Genomic DNA, 21,351 nt, shown 5'->3' with positions numbered 1-21,351 from the left:
TGTGCATACATCTGGCTGATTAGGATAGTACAAATGAACCAGATGCCCCATTGGCCGCTGCTCAGCATGTTCTGCATAATTTCAGGAGTATTTGTTCTATGAGCACGGATACCTATTCAACCCACTCCTGAGCAACCTCTTCTTCTCCAGCGCAGTGGCCGCCTGCCTCCCTCCTTACATTGCTATGAGCAGCATCGGTGACTTCAAAGTAAGAAGAGTTATCAAGTAATCAGACAACTCTCCCGCAAACCATCTCATTTATGTGCTTCATGCAAATAGCTTGTCAAAACAGCTTGTCAAATAATAGCTTGTCAGAATGCGAAGGGTGTCTTTTCCTAAACAAATGAGTATCTCAGGAAATAGCACCAACAGGGAACAGCAACTTTTCACTGTGCATCATTTTGGGTTTTATTTATAGACTTTTGCCACTAACAATTGTATCTACTCTCTTAATGATGGTTTTCACTTTTCCTTGTGGGAAAGTTAACTCAGTTGTACACATTGACCAATTTACCACAGTATTTTTACTTCACAGGACAAAAGATTGTCCCATTAGGCTTCAGTTTTATGATGTTCTTGTCAGTGGAGATGAATGGCAGGTTCTTAGTCATGCTGAAGAAGGAATACAGAAGTGAACACATGGATTTGTTTAAGCAAAAGCAAGAGGAAGGCAATAGTATATTCCCTAGACAGGAGGAGGGCAGGCAATTGAACAAAGTGGCTGAGTACACTGAGCTTTAGGTCTCTGTCACTTTTATGGACAAGCTTCAATGATGCTAAGAGTATGTACATAATTGTGGTGAAATCTATGAAATAGGAAAGCTTTTACAAGAACTGGGGAAAGGGGAATAGTTTCCCTAAAAAGTCTTCTTAAAGCCAAGAAGGGATTTTTTTGTTGGCCATGGGGCCTGAACTCTGGGCCTGGGCACTATCACTCAGCTCTTCAGCTCAAGGCTAGTGCTCTATCACTTGAGCCACAGAGCCATTGCCAGCCTTTTCTGCTTATAATGCGGTGCTGAGGAATTGAACCCAGGGCATCGTGCATGCAAAGCAAGTTCCCTACCACTGAGCCACCTTCCCAGCCCACCAAGAGGGGATATTGAGGGAAGATGAATGCAGGAAAACACAGGCATAAGGAGATGTAGATGAGACCTCTGGCTAACCTTTACAGTTGAGAAGAATCCTTGTTGGGGTCTATTGAGAACTCTTGGCCACTGTACCAAGGAGTTGGTCCGTTTTGTTAACTGCAACTTCAGGACAATGGCACACAGCATGTGCCCAGATCTTGGTGCTATTTCTAGTCTCTACTTTGTTTGCTATACTATTTCCTTTTTTATCTGCTGATAACTCACTTTTATATAAAATTCAAGAAGTCTGTGGAAGACACTTCCTGTCTCTCTACAGCACTTCCAGTACCTATTAAAGAACTTTATCTTCCCGCCTTTGAGATTGTCACCTGTTATTTAGTGATACTGAACCTTCTGAATGTCCAGAAAGTGTATTTGATGGGCTTGAATTAATTTCCACATATTCTTCTCTTAAATTGTCTTTGTCTTTGGCAAACATAGCATTCTATTCACCATTTACTTCGTTCACTTAGTTTTGTCCTATTGTTATCAATCATGCTTACACAGATGTTTTACTACAGGAGTGCTTATAGTAAAGGACAGTTATTAACATAAATATTTTTAAATAGTATTTAACAATGTTTAACTCCTTCCCAAATACCTGGAGGGAGAGGCGAGACATTCTATGTGTCTTAATTTGCAGTATTAATATTTCTGGGGTGTGGCAAGTGGCACTTCCATTTATCAAACTAGAATAATAATTATTCAAGAGCTACAACAAAATTCTGATTATATAGGATTTCCCAAGTCTCAGCTTGTCCTGCCTTCTCTTCATTGCTCTGCTTCTTTATCAGAAAAAAGTTCATTCCCAGCTATGGATTTCTGGTCTCTTCCCTTCTGCTTACTGGTTTGGACAAGCCTTGGTGGATTTGCCCCTGTATTTCTTGATTCTTCTTCTAATACAAATGATGGACTATGTATTTAACCCAGAGGAGATTACAGTTATCCTTCAATACCTTTTAATTCAGGTAGGTGGTAAAACGTTAAGAAGTCTTTAAGTTTTGGCTGGGCACCAGTGTCTCATGCCTGTAATCCGAGCTACTCAGGAGGCTGAGATCTGAGGATCACAGTTCAAAGCCAGCCTGGGCAGGAAAGTCTATGGGACTCTTATATCCAATAAACCACCAGAAAACCAGAAGTGGCATTGTGGCTCAAGTGGTAGAGTGCTTGCCTTGAGCTGAAGAGCTGAAGGACAGTGCCCAGGCCCAGAGTTCAAGCCCCATAAGCAGCAGAGAGAGAGAGAGACAGAGAAGGACAGAGAGAGAGAGAGAGAGAGAGAGAGAGAGAGAGAGAGAGAGAGAGAGAGAGAGAGAGAGAGAAAGTCTTTAAGTTTTAAGTTTCATTAGACTAATTTGTATGAATAGAGTAATATTACTAATCCTAAACCCAAGAACTTCAAATTATCTGTTCTATAGTTTTGGAAAGTTGGGGGCTAAGTATAGATGTGTTCCTAAATCCTATTTATCTTATATAACCTAAGTATTTGTATTTCTATTTGTATTCCAGATCCTTTGTAATATTGGATATGCATCATCTCTCATTTTCTTGACATACGTGATCTCATTCATTTTTCACAATATCAGAAAAAACAGTAGCCTTTGGTCAGTTATCTTCTTCATTGTAAGTATTCAGATGGGACCTATTATTTTATTTATAAACCATTTTGAACAAATCTAGGAGCATATATTTTAATCTTTGTGCTGAACAGAATGTTAAGTTAATATTTCTCTCTAGAAAATTCTAATTGCCTAAGACAATCATAAACACATATAAAATATAAAGTGCGTGTGGGTGTCTACCATCTGTAATGGATGACTCTCAAACCTGTCTCCAGAGCTAAACTTCCCTGAGTTAGAGACTCCTACTTCTAAAGTGATTTTATCTTGTCACTTGAATATTTATAAAGGACTACAATCAGAAAACTCCATGAACTCAGGCTTCAAAGATGCAAATAGAAAGCATCATATTGCTGCTCAGTTGTTAAAAGTAGTTAATAAGTTTAGTGTCATTATGCTGTGCTTTTATTTTAGGTCACCAATTTCTTGATAGTTGTCAGTGATTTAAATGATTACCGGTTTCTCACACTATTTTTCTGCACCATATTAATTCCGCCCTTCACACTGATCGGCTCCTTATTCATTTATTCTGGGGTAAGTAATTTTAGTCCCATCCTCACAAAGGTAAATGTGTGGCCATTGGAGAAAGCTTAGAATATTACAAACATGTCGGTAGATGCCATCTAAATGTGCAAAACTTTAAAGTCTGTTTTCAGAAATTAATTCTTTTGCCATAAACAAGACACTTGATCTCATGGCATAGAAGCCCAGCCTTCATTCACGAAGGGTCTAGGGAAATCCAGTGTAGTAGCATTTTATAGTTCTGTACTGGGTGACAAAGAGATTCCTTCTTCTGTTAAACTTTGAACATACTAAATTTAACAATCCTGACACATGAAGACCTATGTCAAGCAGCAGGTTTAGCACCATCATGTGGGGGAGAAGGAAACTACAGCAAACCTTTGAGGTTCAGCAGTTATAGGTGTTCTTAAGAATCCATAGAATTGTATACTACAACCTACAGAGCAAGGACAGATAGTCATGAAACTGGGCTAAGCACTTAACCTTGAAATCCAAAGTTTAGAGGCTAAGGATTCAGTCAATTAGTTTGAAAAGGAATTAGGGAGACACAAGAAAAAATGGCAGACTAGTATGTTCTAGCATCTTCTCTCAGAAACTCTTTTAAACATTTAACTATCTATAAGAGCATGCCAGCAGGCAATAAAGTATGTTTCAAACTATAGTTCATGAGATCCCACTCTCAACGGAAAGAGGTATGGTGGGAAGTATAAATAAGAAGATCATAGTTAAAAAGCACAATACCTTACTTTAAAAAATAACCAAAGCAGAAAAACCTGGAAGAATGGCTTAACTAGTAGAACTCTGCTAGAACTTTTCCTAGCAAGTGCAAAGCCCTGAGTTCAAAATCCCAGGACTACAAAATAAAAGAGAATATTTTTAAAAGACGGTGTAATTATGCCATCAGATGTTGTTAAGAGAACCTGAAAGATGCTAACTGAAAAGAGTCAATTGGACTTAACAGGGTACAGGTGATAGTTGCAAGGATAACACAACCTAACAAGGAACTTGGAGGAACAGAAGCAAAGATATGAAAAAGAATCTGAAGGAGTGTATCAGAAGGACCGATAGACCTACAAAAAGATACTTCTCCCTGATTTTCAAGTGAAATCAGAGGAGTGAGGCGTTTTTCTTAAAGTCTTCCCAGGCACTTCTTGACAAGTAGAGTTAGAAATGTGCTCAGTGCATCTGACAAAGGGAACCTCATTTTTAAATAAGGAGGACCTTAAGAATGAAGCAACCAGGTACCAGACACTCATGCCTGTACTCCCGGCTACTTAGAGGCTAGGGTCTGAGGATCATGGTTTGATGTCAGTCCAGGCAGGAAAGAGAAAGGAATTTTGTCTTTGACTTGCACAATGGTTATGATTATGTCAAAAAGAGGAGGATGTGGGAGAACAAAAACAGTATCATCGCAGGTTTCTCAGTGGAAAGGGTCCAAATAAAAAGATGAAGGTAGCCGGGCACTGGTGGTTCATGCCTGCAATCCTAATTACTTAGGAGGCTGAGATCTGAGGATCGTGGTTCAAAGCCATCCTGGGCAGGAACGGCTGAGAAATTCTTATATCCAGAAAACCAGAAGTGGTGCTTTGGCTCAAGTGGTAGAATGCTTCCCTTGAGCAGGGACAGCACCAAGGCCCAGAGTTCAAGCCCAATGAATGACAAAAAAACAGGAAAGTGTAAGGTAGGTGTAGATGAAGGTGGAGATGGAGGTGGAGGTGCAAGTGGAGGTAGGGGTGGAGGTGGAGGTGTAGACAGGAAGAAGGGTTTGGATAAACTCACCTATGGCTTTCATGGGTTCTGACAGGACCTACTAACAAAAGGTTTGCTGATACAGTTTATGAAAGACCTCGCCTGTACACATGCCCAGACTGATCGTTTACTCAGACACCTTTGGAAACAAGAAAGACATCATCATAGCCAGCAATCAGCTTTATCTGATAGACAGGGGAAAATCCAGTAGAACGGTAGCAAGGCCACTTTAAGGGCATGGATTTATTGTAAGTAGGATAAGTTCATGAACAGAAGAGGATGACTCACTCAAACCCACTTTCTCCTCATTTCACAGTTTTCTCCTGACTCTGCTGATTACTTAGGAGCTTCAGAATCTCATGTCCTGTTCTTGGCATTGTTAACAGTAAGAAGACATTTCCTTTCAATGCTCTCACACAAGGGAATGCACAATTTGTATGGCTTGAGTTTCTTTGACTTGCAACAAGTTTAAAAAAAGCGTCTAGATATTTTGAACATCTGCAGCAATATGTAGACTCACACTTGCACACACACATACATTCACACATGTAATGGTTTTTTAATCTGAACACTAACATCAAGGACCATTTGAGGCCAAGAGTGAAGCCAACCCAAAAGAGTTTTACTGGTATCGACTTCATACTGTTATCTTATGTTATACTTTCTTTGAAGAGCAGAAACACTAATATTGAATTTTATGGAATATTCACTCTATTGCCCTTCATGCCTTTTGAAAACATTGTCAAATGCAATTTTATATTTAAGAAAGCTCAATTAATATTTTAATTTTATAGTTATGCAACAGGAATCAATTTATAGATAATTAAAACTTAATCCATTGCATATTGAAATCATTGTTTATATGAGGATGCTATACTAATTTTGTTTACCTTTCTTTTCCCCTAGTCTTACCTCCACTTTTTTATCTTTCTTTTTGTTCTGCGATGTCTGGAGAGGCACTTTGGGAAGAAGTCATTGAGAAAGGACCCTGTTTTCAGGTTGAAAAAGTTTAAGTTCTAGAATGTATAGATCAAAATGAGCTTCTAGATTCTTTTTCTCACACAACCCTGCCTCCAAATTCTTTGCTAAAGGGTGTTTGCTGCTTTATCATTTGAAAAACAGTCATGGCCCCTAAAGACTGTACTTAAATCAAAAGTCAAGACAATATAAGAATAGTATCTTTTGACTCATGACAGAAAGGAAGTAGGACATTTGAAAGGCAGATGATGGCTGAAGAAAGGAAATTACATGGTTCTCCTGGTTATTTTGTTCTGATAACTGACAGCGGTGTATGGAGATATGAAATTTTCTTTTGCTACAAGTTTTCAACTGGCAATCTGTTTGGATTTTAGAATTTCTCCAAGAAGCAGTGATGTTTTCCCAAACCCAGAAGAACCTGAAGGAGAAGATGAAGATGTACAGATGGAAAGAACAAGAGCAGCAAATGCCGTGGCTGTCCTAGAAATGGATGAGGTAGAACTCAAAAAAGGGTCCTTATCAAATCATTTTGTCTGTCAGATAAAGCAAACGTCATTCTAATCTCAGCTTTTCTGAAAAATTCCTAAGGTTCTTTCAGCCTTATACAGGTAGTGGTAAATATGCAAGGCACAAAAGGCTAAGAAAGCAAAGGAAATACACACACAGGTTAATTAACTTATTTTTCAGGGTCACAGTCTTGATAAGTATAGTCAGACATTTTAAAACCTCAGTAATATTTTGTGAGTTTGATAACCCAAGGAAAGCTTATTCTAAGCAATTCAGAAGTACTTGTGGATGCGTATATGTGAGTGTATGTTTTAACAAAGCTGTTGATTCAGTGACTGGCTTTATTCAGGCTGTCTAAAGATGGGCAATCACAAATTGTCTAATGACCATGCAAATTATAGAGTTAGAGGAGTTCACATGAAAGGGACAGCTTGTAAGGGAAGGGTTCAGTTCTTGAGTCCATACTGGGAAATGAAAGATGAGAAGACAGAGCACTCTCTCGATGGAAGGTGGAATAATGCCACATTGCTACTCACTTGTCCTTACAGAAACCAGTTATCATTGCCAACTGTCTCCGGAAGGAATATGCATGCAGAAGGAAAAATTGCTTTTCCAAACAGAAGAAAAAAATCGCCACAAGAAATGTTTCTTTCTGTGTTAAAAAAGGTTGGAAACAATAGCTCTGTTAGTACAGCCATCTTGACCTCTAATAGAGGTCGAATGCTTGTCAGTAAAGAATATCTGAATCAAAGCTTTGTGTTGCTGAATATGAAACACAGCTTGTTCACTAGCTCCTTTGGGTTTACAAGCCTAGGTTATCAGAAGACAGTGATCTAGATTCTATTAAACAATAAACAGCAAATAAAATAGTAGCAACAAACATGCAGTCTTTCCATTAAAAATAGTGGCACAGGTTTTGTTTTCTATATTAAAAATACATATATTTATTTACTTGATACTTATTTATGTAGTGTTGAATATAATCCAGGACCTCACACATAGTAGGCAAACAGCCTACCACTAACTGTGTCTTCATCCCTGAGAGAGATTTTAAAGCAACATAATGTCATGATGGGTAAAATCTGACTGAAGCATAGCAGCCCATCTGACAAACAGTATGTCATCCATTGGTTTAAATGCAATGTGCAGAGCACATTGTGTGTAGTGCTTGACATAGTCTTCAGATGGTATGTGCTTTGATTTCTGTTGTAACTGTTTGCACATTTTTGAGTACACCTGTTTTTTTTTCTTTCAGGTGAAATTATAGGACTTTTAGGACACAATGGAGCGGGTAAAAGTACAATGATTAAGATGATAACAGGAGACACAAAACCGACTGCCGGTCAGGTCAGTAAAGCCCACAGAGATAAGTCCATTTTAATGCTACCTAGGACAAACATTTTACGGTGAGTGTGGAGGTTCATCTGAAAAATACATGAATGTCAGGTGCCAGTGGCTCGTGCCTATAGTCCTAGCTACTCAGGAGGCTTGTGGTTTGTGGTTTGAAGTCAACCCAGGCAGGAAAAGTTTATGTGACCCTTATCTCCAATTAACCAGCAAAAAGCCAGAAGTAGAAGAATGGCTTAAGTGGTAAAGTGCTATCCTTCAAAGCAAAAGCTAAGGGAAAGCACCAAGGGTCTGTGTTTTAGCCCTGATACTGGCCCAAAATAAAATCATATGTAAAGGATATCCCATCACTCTCCCAGTGACAAATTCTCACTTATAATTAATGGATCAAAAACTTTACCTTGGCTGCAAAAGGTTTGACATGATGTGAGCTCTATTAACCTATCCTCCACCCCTCTTTAGATTGGCCTTTACTGACCCTTTCATGGTAGGGTCTTGGGGTTTGAGCTCCCTGTGGATAGAGTAGCCATTGGTGCGTGGTTATCTTCTCATTACTAGAAAACGTACTTCCTAAAAAGACCTTTCCTTGATTGTTTGCCATATTAAATCTTCTACGTCATTCTCAGGCACACTTACTTCCTTTAATACATTGAACAGAGGCTTTAACTACATCCCTTGTGTATTTACTTGCTCCCTTTCTGTTTCTGTCTTTCAAATGAAAGGTTTTTTTAAATTTCAAAATGCTAAAAAAAAAAAAAAACCCAGAGGGGTTAAAGTTATATAAGTCAAGCAAAGAGCACATTTTCTTTTGGACAATGTCACCCAAGGGGTCCAGTTAACTTGTTTCCTAACTCTTTTGTATGGGAGAGAGACATTATAGTATGAAAGTCCAGGGCTTGGTCTAAAAGGTGATCTCAGTCTCAGGTCCCAGGTTTTCCTTCTGTGATCTTGTACACATTTCTTCATCTAAGCATGTGTTTTTCTTTTTTGCAAATGTAATGCTAAAACTACATACCAAATATAGGGTTTCTGTAAAGATCATATAATTTAAACCATCACAAATGCTAAGATTCCAGCACAGGAGATATACAGTTATTTTAATACTGTCTACCTCCTCAAAATACCAAATGTTGCCATGAATGTATTGGTTTCCAATGTAGCAGTTCGGGATTTATTAGTTATGTTTATACATTATCTAGTGGAGGATTTCCTATCCTTAAAACTAATGGCATTTTGGATTGGGCAATTTTTTTGTGTGTGGTAGGATGCTTAGTATCATCCTTGTTCTCTATCCACTAGATGCCAGTACTACCTTTCCTTCCACAGACAACCAAGTATGTCTTCACATAAATTTAAATCTACTCTGATAGGATGATTGCTCCTGACTGAGAACTTTATTGCTTTATTGTGGAATACAGCCTATAGTTATAAGTTTTTTTTTATCACTGGTGAAACAGAATCCTTTCCAATTATCTCTGTTGAAGGTGAATGAAGTCAATCAATGGACAATCAAATAAACAATCTCAAATTCAACTCCAATGATTAGTAATAACTAATAATTAGTAACAACATCTAAACTATAAACTGTAAACTATTCACTCACCATTGCTCTTTCCCTTTGTCTACTCCTTCTCTCAAATATCCCCGCTCTTTAGGTTAAGACATGTTTCAGTTTCCTGATATTTATTTTGTCAAACTGTTAATTTTCAAAGGGGAACCACTACAGAATCTCATGCCTCCATATACCATCTAACATTCATAAATATACATATACATATACATACATGTACCTCATGTGCATTCACATACATGGATACTTAGGTCTAACATTCATGTATATGGATGTTATGTACATATATACATCTATATTTATATTTTAGGTCTAACATCCATTATGAGATAAAGCATGTGCCCTTTATCTTTCTGAGTCTGACTTTATTCAATTATATTCATTTCCCTACAAATGAATAATAATTTCATTATTCCTGATAGTTTAAAAATGTGTGTATGTGTGCATATATTTATATAATACATATGTGTGGATAGATATACATATTTTCTTAACCCATTTATCAGCTGTAAAGCTGCTGGGCTGATTCCATAACTCAGCTCTGGTGAATAGTTCTGTAATGAGCTTGAGTGTGTAGGTGCCTTTATTGTATCCTGACTTCCATTTTGCTGTTGTTGTTGTCTTGGATAAATGCCCAAGGGTGCTATTGCAGGATCTTAGGCCAGTTCTATGCTTTTTGATGAACCTCCGTACGGACTTCTCTATTCTATATACATAACTTTGAACAGAATCTGACAATGCATTGTTTTGTGTAGGTGATTTTGAAGTGGAGCAGTGAAGAGGATACCCAGGGGTTCCTGGGGTATTGTCCTCAGGAAAACTTACTGTGGCCAGTCCTGACAGTGAGGGAACACCTAGAGGTGTATGCTGCAGTGAAAGGGCTGAGGAGAAAGCACGCTTCAATCACCATTGCACGGTAAATGCGCAACCAACACCCCTTCCCTGCTAGGGATATATCACACAAAAGCAAAGAAGCGAGCTTCTAGATCATGACTCCTTGCTTGTGGGAGGAGACGTGGTCATCTAGAACTCCAGTCAGAGTTGTTTTCTCTCATTTTAAGCTTGGAGACAAAAGCTTACCAGTTATTCATTTTTTTGGGGGGGAGGTGCAGTTTTGGGGCTTGAACATAGTGCCTGAGCACTGTCCCTGAGCTGCTTTTGCTCAAGGCTAGCACTCTACCACATGAACCACAGCACCACTTCTGGCTTTTTCTCTGTATGTAATATTGAAGAATCGAACCCAGGACTTTATGCATGCTTGGAAAGCACTCTACCACTAAGCCACATTCCCAGCCCTACCAGTTTTTCTTATCTGGAAAGAAATAATTGAAACTATAATGGGATGATGGTGAGACTATCTGTATTGCTCAAGTTGACATTATAATGAACCACCTAAGGCCAGCTACATTCAAAGAAAAGAGATTTATTTCACTTACAGATTCTGAGGTGGACAATCCAAGATTGGGCAGCCTCTGGTGAGGAAAGAACAATCATATGGCCACACTGGAAGCCAGAGCAAAGCGGAGATCCCATAATCCCTTCTGATGCTACACTTTCAATTCAGCTGAGGACCTCCCACCAGGCCCCACCCCTTAATGGTTCCACCACCTCCTAACAGAAACCCCTAGGGACAAAGTATCCCACATATCAATCATGTGGGGACAAACCACACTTAGACTATAGCAGTTTTCAAGATGGTTTCAAAGTCACTTCAATGATTCTTCAGAATTCTCCACTAGTGTGTTTGTTCTGATCCGTGTATTCTGCCTCCTGCCTTTTCCATTGCTCATGCATAATGGTAATGAAATCACTCTATTTCCTTTAGGCTGGTGAATGCATTTAAGCTGCAGGACCAGCTGCAGGCCCCAGTGAAGACGTTAGCAGAGGGAGTAAAGAGAAAGGTATGGATAGGACTTGGGGATGCTCTGAGCATCCCATAACTAGTCTAATGAGTGATGCCTCTCCTCCCAGCTGTGCTTTGTGCTGAGCATCCTGGGGAACCCATCAGTACTGCTTCTGGATGAGCCATCAACAGGGATGGACCCTGAGGGGCAGCAGCAAATGTGGTGAGGTGTTATCCCGAATTATCCTTGTGTGGACATACAGATCCTGTCGCAATGCACCTTCACCACTGATGTTCACTTAGAAACAAAAAGATACTCACCCATCAACAGAAAAATCAACATTAAGAAAAAAGAAATAAGCCGGGTACCAGTGGCTCATGCCTGTAGTCCTATCTACTAAGGAGGCTGAGATTAGAGGATCGTGGTTTAAAGCCAGCCCAGGTAGAAAAGTCCCTGTGAGACTTTTACCACCAATTAACCACTCAAAAATCAGAAGTGGCACTGTGGCTCAAGTAATAGAGTACTAGCCTTGAACACAAACAGGCTCGGGGACAGTGCCCAGACCCCAAGTTCAAGCCTCACAACCTACCAAAAAAAAAAAAAAAAAAGGAAAAAGAAATAGCCACTTCATATCACAATGAACAGTTCTCATTGAGAAGGAAAGTGTGTTCCTCAACCCAAAACACATTCTAAGGAGTTTTCTTTTCTTTTGGACCTTCTAGTATATATATATATATATATATATATATATATATATATATATATATATGAGGCATACTTGTGAGATCAATTATTAAGCTTTAAATCACTTAGCATGTAATTCTTGTGAAGGATAAAAGAAACATTCCAACAAGGAAACTTCTTTAATATGAAAATTTCTGTAGTCTGATATTTTATATCTTGATAGCTCATGTCAAAATTATCATTTTAAAACAATTCTCATTTTCTATCTTTCATCCCTTTACACTCTCACAAGTACTTCTGAAATAACAATTTTGTGTTTTGTTGTTGGTTTTTTAAACAGTCCTTGCACCCAATATCATTCTCTATGTTCAGCCAATCCATTTTCTAAATTATGTCATCTAACTAATTGTTTGGTTTCATGACTGTTATCCCTACAAAAATTCTGGTTTGGGTCTAGTCTGAATTCACATCTGGTTTTATACATGTGCCCTTTGAAACTCTTTATTAAAAAAAAATTCCACAATACCATGAACTTTCCCTTTATTTGACCTCTTCTCTTGATTGAACTCTAGGCAGGCGATCCGGGCCACCATTAAAAACATGAACGGGGGCGCCCTCCTGACCACCCACTACATGGTAGAAGCCGAAGCCGTGTGTGACCGCGTGGCCATCATGGTGTCTGGAAGGCTGAGGTGAGTGCATACCTAGGCGTGCATTTGATCCCTAGGTTACCAGCTCTGATAAAAGGGTGTTACCCATTGTGAGAAGCTGGAGAGGCCAATCCCAGCTCTTTGTGCCTCTGTGGCCTCCAGGGCTGAATGACCCACTGATTCTAGCCAAGTCTTGCTTGACTTCATCCTCCTCCTGTCTCCAGATGTCTTGGTTCCCCCCAACACCTGAAAAGCAAGTTCGGCAAAGATTACCTGCTGGAGATGAAGGTGAAGAGCCTCTCACAGGTGGAACCCCTCCATGCAGAGATCCTAAGACTTTTCCCTCAGGCTGCTCGGCAGGAAAGGTAAGCATAGGTCTTTTGTGTCAGTGTTTCTATTGGAGTGGTGAAGTAATAACAGCTTTTACCTTTTCACTGATGAAGAGAGTTATTGAGTACGTATATTACTGGAGAAAGGCTCTGTTCCAAGTGCTGCCATAATATAGAAGTGGGATAACCAAATGCTATTTGGACATTGACTCTTTTTTTTTTTTTTTTAATTGTATTTTATTTTATTTGAGAACATACTGTACAGAGGGGCTACAATTACATGGGCAGGATAATGCATACATTTCTTACCAAGCATTGCAGCCTCCTCCTTTGTTTACCCTTCACTTCCCTTCCCCGCCTCCCCCCTCCCCCCACCCAATTATACCCCCCTCCCCCCCCACACCAAAATTGTAAAGCTGGTTTTGACATGACATTTTGTACTTCTCATTGTTGCAACAGGTCCACCTGAATCCTTAAACGACTTGTTTGTCCCCATCTCCTCCACATGTTATACTGACATCAAATATAGTGAAAGCGGGGGTTACATTGTGGGGGAGGGACATACAAAGCAACAAAGAAATAATCTTATAAATGCGTTAGAAACACATGCATGAAAGAAATGAAAACATTAAAATACATATTTAAGGGTTCATTTTCCTAACATCACATTATCTGGCCTTTTCCGCTTGACTCATACCTATACTAGATATTGCAAATAAGGGAAACCATGGGACCTATGCTTCTTTGGGCCTGGCTTACTTCACTTAATATAATTTTTTCCAAACCTTTCCATTTCCTAACAAATGGGGAAATGTCATTCTTTCTGATGGAGGCATAGAATTCCATTGTGTATATATACCACATTTTCTTGATCCATTCATCTACTGAGGGGCATCTGGGTTGGTTCCATATCTTAGCAATGGTAAATAATGCTGCAATAAACATAGTTGTGCTGGTAGCTTTAGTGTGGTCTTGTTTGTAAACATTTGGGTAAACATTGACTCTTGGAAGGGTATTAGCATTTCTGGTGGCTCTATGGTGTGGCTCAGGTAGTATATATTTGATTGAAGGTCATCTCAGTGGCCCTTTCTAAAGGGTAAAACCATCCTCTGGTAAAGAAGAACCCACAAATAAAATCCAAGCACAGTACCAGCCATCCCTCAAAGTTTATTGAATGGTGTCTCAGACTGTCATTATTATCATAACAGTGTTTTAGTCTTAGGTAGGTCAAATGGCACCAAGTAACTGTGGTAGAGCCAAGTTGAACTTGGCTGTTGTTGGGCTTTATTTTTTGGCTTAAATATTCTTCGCATTGAAAAAGAGGAAAAATAATCTATTTTTTTCCTTCATAAGGCATAATGCTGTTGATTTCCTTCCCTGTGTTCCTATCTACTTAATGGACTGACATTTTGTTGATCAAAGAATATTTACCCCATGGCTATCTCCAAGACCAGATTGATATGTGTATTGAAACGAATACTTGACAAGATTGTTGCTTCTTTTCAGGCAGGGACCCATTCAAGGTCATAACCTTGAAACTTGGAGGTCAGTCTTACTTTCTCCTCTTCTCAGGTATTCCTCCTTGATGGTCTATAAATTGCCCATTGAGGATGTTCAACCTTTATCACAGACTTTCTTCAAATTGGAGCTGGGTAAGTGATGGTTTAGACAGTATTGAAAAACAAGGAAAAATCCAACTCAACAGTGCAATATAACTAAATACTGAATTGTAGTATTATACTCATATCATGGAAGGAAAACATTTGTCAATTCCTTAGATTTTTTTTGATTGAATGTTCTCCCAAGTGCCCTGAATAAAAACCATTTGAACCTCTAATGTACATTCATCCTTACACAGTTAAGCAGAACTTCAGCTTGGAGGAGTACAGTCTTTCACAGTCTACTCTGGAACAGGTAGGTCAGTTCAAGTGATTTTACATCATCCATTGAATGAGAACATAACCTACTCCTACCCTGTGCTCTCTGTGGCAGCTTCAGAAGCAAAAATGACATCCTTCCCTTTCATTTGTTCTTCCCACCACAGGTTTTCCTGGAGCTCGCCAAAGAACAGGAACTGGATGATTTTGATGAGGAGATCAATTCCTCCATGAAGTGGAAGCTCCTCCCACAGGAAGACCCTTAAAGCTCCTTGTAACAACACTTCCATTTAAGCTTGTACATGTATCAGGCTTATGTGTCACTGTGCCAAAATTTTTATCTGACAAAAACAAGTGAAGGGAGGGTTTATTTTGGTTTAGGATTTCAGATAATTCAGCCCAAAGTCCTTTGGCTCCATTGACTTTGCACAGAACATTTATGGCAGCAGGAGCATGTGGTAGAAGAGATTCTCCACCCTGTGATGGACAGAATTCAAAGAGCAAGGATGAAAACTGGGGACCAGGTTCTAACTTTCCACATCATGCCCCTCAGTGATCCTCTTCCTCCAGCTAAGCCCTTCAGGATCCATCTCCTCCCCAAATAGTACACCAGTTGCAACTAAGTGTTCAACAAATGAGCCTGTGAATTCCATTGTATACCCAAATCATAGGAACTTGTAACTCTTTTTATTTTGTTGTTGGTCATGGGACTTGAACTCTGGGCCTGGCCACTGTCCCTGAGCTCTTCAGTTCAAGGCTAGTGCTCAAGCCACAGCACCCCTTCTGGCTGTTTTTGCTATGTGGTGCTGAGGAATCGAACCCAAGGCTTCACTGAGCCACCTTCCCAGCCCCTTGTAACTATTTTTAAAGACAGTTTTCTACAGCTTAATGTGCTTTATCCAGATGTGGCCCAGTGTATTTTTGGAACGCACAATTTTTCTCAAAAAGATTCCTTATTGGTGGAGCCAGGGGGCAAAGTCAAGAAGCACCAATGATGGAGCTTGAGAGCAAATAGACCATGTGATTATGGTGCCAGCTAACAAGTCTCTTTTCACACACATAATGGAATTGCTTATTCTTCTAAGGATGCAATGGAGATTGATTTCCTTTCCATAATTTTAAAATACTGACTTATTTTCTTATCTTTTTGATTCAGTCAAGTACAGGTTAAGACATAATATTGATTTTAGTGGAAATGGAAACAATTACCCAGCAGCACAGTATTTTTTGCCTTAAAATTTCACTGATTTTTCTTTTCTTGTCATTTTGCAGACTTTAGACTATAAGTAAATTGTTTTTTGTCTATTTTGACCATGCAGGAAATTTGAAACCTGTGAAGATAAATATTTTCAATGAGAATTGGAATGATCATGTAGATGAGCATTTTTAAATATATATATTTACATCAAATTTGAGCATATTTTTACTTTTCTGTGTTTTTTTATGATACAGAGTGTACTCTTACAAAAAGCACTAAAACTTGATAAGCCTTATTTACCATGTCTAGATATGTTATGACTTTATCTAACTAGAGACCTGAGATATCTTAAAATTCACAAAATTGATTGGCAAACTTTTTAAATGTGAGTTTTGTTGATATGACCAATATTATCATTGTTGTCTAATTGAACATTCAAAGGTAGTTAAGTAAAAGATCTTTGCTTTGATTCCTATGACTTCCTTATCTGTGGAAATAATGCACAGCTTTCAATCTACAAGAACAGAGATCTTGAGCCAAGGATTCCAGTATTTCTTCTTTTGAACATAAGAAGTTATTTTAACAATTATTATTTCTCAATTGACTTACCTGACTTTTATGAATTACTGACTTTTATGAATTATGATATAAGTCAACAAGTTGAAAGCTGTGGCTCACATCACTTATACCAAGACTCCAATAAGTATTCCTTGCCATTAATTCAGTAATAAAACCAGTGCAATTAACTTTGTCTTATAAAGCTTTCCCTTAAATAATACAAGAGTTTCTAAGACATGGCTCAGTTGTACTAACAACATTCCATTAGACTCAGGGAGTGTTTTAGTGAAGCATTTTTAAAAAAGGAAGTGTCACCATCCCATTTTATGGGCACCGACCACTCTTAGAGATGCACACATCATTTCAGCATTCTGAGAGTACATTCTCCCGGCTAAACAATGAAGAAAAGTAATGCTAATAATCTAAGTGAGAACGTTTCAAAGGGACTGTTTTTATCTCTTAGTCCTGTGGAAGGAACCAATATGGTAATCTTGGGGCACATGAAATATCAGAACTATGATTCCAGAAGCATAATGTAAAAATGATAATATATTGAGCACATCAAGAATGAACATGTATTGGTCTTCACTTAGAAAACTAAGGCTATACATTACAAGCTAGGTTTGGGGCATATATTGATTATTTTATGCAGAACTCCTAAGAACATTGTAACTAATTATTCTTATTAATATTTGGCACTGTGGAAGGCAGATTTCTGAAATGTCCCATTGAACATATCTGTTCCCCTAATCTCTGGAGTCTATGCATGTGGTGGGGCATTGTTTGCGTCGTGGTGTTATATGGTATGATGCAGTTAACATTCACACAAGAAGATCATCTCTGTGAGCACAACCAAATGTATGAATGTTGAAGTTTCATCCCTTAATTCATCCTGTAGAATTAGTGTCATGGGGGTGTAAGATGTATGTGAAACTTGTACTTCATCTCCTCAACATTACTCCTGAAATCATTTCTAGATGCTTTAATATGTCCCCAGCTGATCTGATGATTCACCCAATACTCTAGTGTCTTCTTTCCTCAGCATTATTTATTTCACCTTGAGCACTGCCTCTCCCCATTAACAAAGAATTACATAGCCCTAAAAATCAATAGTGTTGAGGAAATCTGATCATTTGAAGTACTTCCAAAGAAAACTAAAGGCAGTACTGAGAGGGCCAACCATACAAGACTTTTGAGGGGACAACAAATGGAAATTTTATTGACAAGAATTCAATCTGCAAGTGGAAATAGATGCTCAGGCATCCTGTGAGAAAAGCACAAGGGATGATCCAAAATAGAAACAAAATTTGAATGATTAGAGACAATGGGTTCATATGGAGAGGCTGGGCAAAATTGAGCTTTGGACATTATGAATTTTAAACCAAGTGCATTAGAAAGCCATTAGAGGTTGGCTGGTTATGAGAGAAAGCTCTATTATCATAGACATCATTAGGAAAAGATAATATTTGGCTCTGAACCCAGAATACCTCTATGGTATTAATGATGGGAGTAGAGCAATTTATTGGGAAGGTATGACAGTAATATTAATTGTAGTATGGTAAGGATGGTGGATATGGAGACTGGTTGGATTGAGAGACACTGGAACTAAAGTCAATACAATTTCATGGTGGATTGAGTGCTAAGGAATTCAAGGATGGGAGTAAAGCAGTTTTCCTATAGTTTAGCTTGAGAAGGTGGCAAGTGTTGGTATTTCCTGAGATAAAGCAGAAAGGAGAAGAAGACATGGAATAGGAAACATTAAAAAAATCAAGAGTTTGCTCCTTTCAAAGTTCAAAACTTGATTAGATTATTTGACTCAACATGCCAATAAGAAAACCCAGAACTTCTCCTTAGAGTAATGTTTTGAAAGAGTGTTCTATGTTTTGGAACCTGTTCCTTCCTCCAAGATACAGACAAGTTACAAATACTGTGTTCCCTCTGCAACACTCTTGATGAAATCATAAATTGTCAGGAAACAAGTCCAGTTGGAGTTCTCTGATGTAGGAATTGACTGGAAGTCAATAAAAATGAATTTATTCAAGAGTGATCACATGAATTCAGGGCTTGGCAGTCTAAGAAAATGACAGCTCTGATCTCCCTCTAAAAGTCATTTGACTGGGAGCCTTTAAAGCAGGCAAATGCACCAGCCATAACAAAGATGTTGTCTAGATCTGAACTATATTCCTGTCAGTGATGAGACCCAGGGATGAGATTGATGAGAGTGTTTAAGTCACTTTCTTCAAACACCAGAAAAGTAAGTTCACCTTTTCTTTTTCCCGTTTGGTTTGTAGTCTTTTATTATAAATAAACTTTCATGTGTTAAATGACAAATTTCTGTGGAGAAATTTGAATATAATAATGAATTTAATGTTTCTGAATTTCTGCCAGTATATTTTACAAATAAAAGGTGTCAGTTAATAACTATTTTTTAATTACAACTATTACATCATGTTCAGAAAAAAAAAACCTGTGAATGTGCCAATAAGCTAGAAATGCACTAATGAATTATCATGACGAATTTGTGTGTTTTTTTATACTTTTGATGTGTGAATCTGAATGTGAGTGCATTTGCAAGTTGGAAATACACTTGCATCAACATATAGCTTCTATCTGTAGGACATCAGCAATTTACAAGCATTTTGAGACTGTTCCTATAATGTTCGGGAAATGTTCTGATGATCTCTGCCTCTCATTAAATTTTGCATTCAAATAATAATTTTTAAATTTAAGAAATGTTATTTTTATTATCTTGAAGTATCTGTACTGAGGTGTTTCAATTCGATATATCTAAGAGCACAAGGTATCTTGAGCAATTTCACCCCTTCTGTCACTCTTCCTCATCTCTCCCCACCCCTCCCAGCCCTTCAAGTTTCCAGGTTCATTTTTACATATATACATTAAATATTATAACTGTACTCTCCCACCCTTCCTCTCTCCATTCATCAGACCTATATTTTTTCATATAAAATACTTTTCTGCATCTTTTACTCTTTGGGTATAGTATGTTGAATCAGATTGAGAAATGTACACTTTCCATTGCAATGGTGATTATTTCAATCCTATATCCTTTACCATTCCATTTGTAACAAATAGATTTCCATTTCTTGACTCAGAAAGTCAATATTAATTATTTCAAGCAAAGAGTTTTCTTCTGACCTTAATAATAAATGGGAGAAATTCTTCTAAGTTAGACTATGAGATTGATAATGAGATCTTGAACTAAAGAACAGACAACATCCATGGGAAAAGGAACGAAGTGCAAACAAGAGGGAGACTTTGAGCTTTTTTTATACCTCAAGACTGATTTACAATGAGAAGCCTAGGGGATGGGAAGTCAGATCAGACTCAGTCCTTTAGGCCACTGTGAACTGTGGCTGGTCTGTCTGTAGATCACTCCCCTGACAAGTTCACCTACCACACAAGGTCTTTAAGAGAGTCCACACTTCCAGAAAAATATCACTGGGTTCCTGAATATTTAATTGAAGATTTTTTCCTCTCAGACTCTGTTCCTCCCTCCAATCATCATTCCATGGGCTTTTAGTTCTTTTTTCTTCATTTCTGCTTGTACCTAGACTGCCTCTCAGCCTCAATGAACAACCATAGGTGCTTTCTCCTGTGGCAACACACCTTTGGCTAAAGTGTCTCTCATTCAACTGCCTGACCCTGGGATTCCTCATCTAAATCTGCAGTTCACCATCCTGCACATGATCCTGTCTCATGAGTGAGGTGAAGGGTGAGGGCACACACACACACACACACACACACACACACACACACACACACACACACACACCCCTTTCTACCAATATTCCAGGGCAACTATCTGGACCATTCTTATACAACAGGGCATAAACAATAATAATAATAATAAAGTTGCTTCTGGCAAATATCAAGACCTAAGATCCAACTGGTATGTGGCAGTATGGAGATGCGGCTTCATGTTCAGAGGTCCTAATCCATTTACGAAAGCCATGGCTCTGACATGCTTCCCAGAAAATGAATGTTCTCTCTAGAATAAATTGATTCTGTAATTCAGATCAAGCAATCTTATTTTTATATAATTTGTTTTTGAGACCTTTTATGAGCACTTAATGAGTATTCTTTCCTTTTGGACATAGTTTCCAGGAAAGGCCTAGCAACTTGATTTTTTTTTTAAATTAGGGCTATGGAAGCATGTAATATTTAACTATGCACTGAAATGTTTTCTTCTGGGGGTTATTTTAAGTTTTGGCTACAGTAATACATATGTATAAGTTCCAGGTTGTGATGGTTATTTCGTATGTCAGCTTGGCTGAGCTCTGATACCCAATTGTGTGGTATGTGTGTTGTATTTAGATGTGATTAACATTTAAATCAATAGATTGTAAATAAAGCAGACTATCTTCTATAATGTTAGTGGGCTTTATTTACTGACTTGAAGGCTTTGAGAAGCCAGGCTAAGGTTTACCAGAAAGTATGAAATTTTCTTCAAGATTTTGGCCTGTTAGCCTGTCCTACAGATTTCAAACCTGTTAGTCTCTACAAGTGATTAAGCTAATTATTTAAGGAAATTAATCTTTAAGGAAATTAATCTCTCCGTCTACCTCTTCTCTCTCTCACACACACCCACATCTATAACAATAGATGGCTAGATATAGATACATCTCTATTGTTTTTCTGAAGAATACAAAATAACACATTTACCAAGTTTTGAGAAGCCCCCTTCCTCTGCTGAGGTTCAGTGAATACTTTTGCTATTAGAGACAAACACCAAGATCATCACATGCTGATTTTGCCAGAGGAGGGGACTAACTAC

The 21,351-nt window shown here is 38.3% G+C and overlaps 1 protein-coding gene across 1 annotated transcript in view; it reads left to right on the top strand.

Moving 5' to 3' along the window:
* Abca9 (ATP binding cassette subfamily A member 9) overlaps window positions 1-19,426 on the top strand; it is a 50,259-nt gene extending 30,833 nt beyond the window's left edge. The window contains exons 23-39 of the mRNA XM_069993159.1: window positions 86-208; window positions 1,922-2,095; window positions 2,634-2,747; window positions 3,158-3,277; window positions 5,331-5,399; window positions 5,921-6,012; window positions 6,367-6,487; window positions 7,048-7,165; window positions 7,755-7,846; window positions 10,172-10,332; window positions 11,242-11,317; window positions 11,388-11,482; window positions 12,517-12,636; window positions 12,819-12,959; window positions 14,496-14,575; window positions 14,782-14,837; window positions 14,968-19,426. Of these exons, the coding sequence (XP_069849260.1) occupies window positions 86-208; window positions 1,922-2,095; window positions 2,634-2,747; window positions 3,158-3,277; window positions 5,331-5,399; window positions 5,921-6,012; window positions 6,367-6,487; window positions 7,048-7,165; window positions 7,755-7,846; window positions 10,172-10,332; window positions 11,242-11,317; window positions 11,388-11,482; window positions 12,517-12,636; window positions 12,819-12,959; window positions 14,496-14,575; window positions 14,782-14,837; window positions 14,968-15,066 (1,851 nt within the window). The 3' untranslated portion in view covers window positions 15,067-19,426. The remainder of the gene's footprint in view (window positions 1-85; window positions 209-1,921; window positions 2,096-2,633; window positions 2,748-3,157; window positions 3,278-5,330; window positions 5,400-5,920; window positions 6,013-6,366; window positions 6,488-7,047; window positions 7,166-7,754; window positions 7,847-10,171; window positions 10,333-11,241; window positions 11,318-11,387; window positions 11,483-12,516; window positions 12,637-12,818; window positions 12,960-14,495; window positions 14,576-14,781; window positions 14,838-14,967) is intronic.
* The last annotated feature ends 1,925 nt before the right edge of the window (window positions 19,427-21,351 follow it).

The sequence above is a fragment of the Dipodomys merriami genome, unplaced genomic scaffold, assembly GCF_024711535.1.
Source record: "Dipodomys merriami isolate MVZ:Mamm:240054 unplaced genomic scaffold, mDipMer1.0.p SCAF_42, whole genome shotgun sequence".
Taxonomy (NCBI): Eukaryota; Metazoa; Chordata; class Mammalia; order Rodentia; family Heteromyidae; genus Dipodomys; species Dipodomys merriami.
This window is presented reverse-complemented; position numbering and strand designations above follow the sequence as displayed.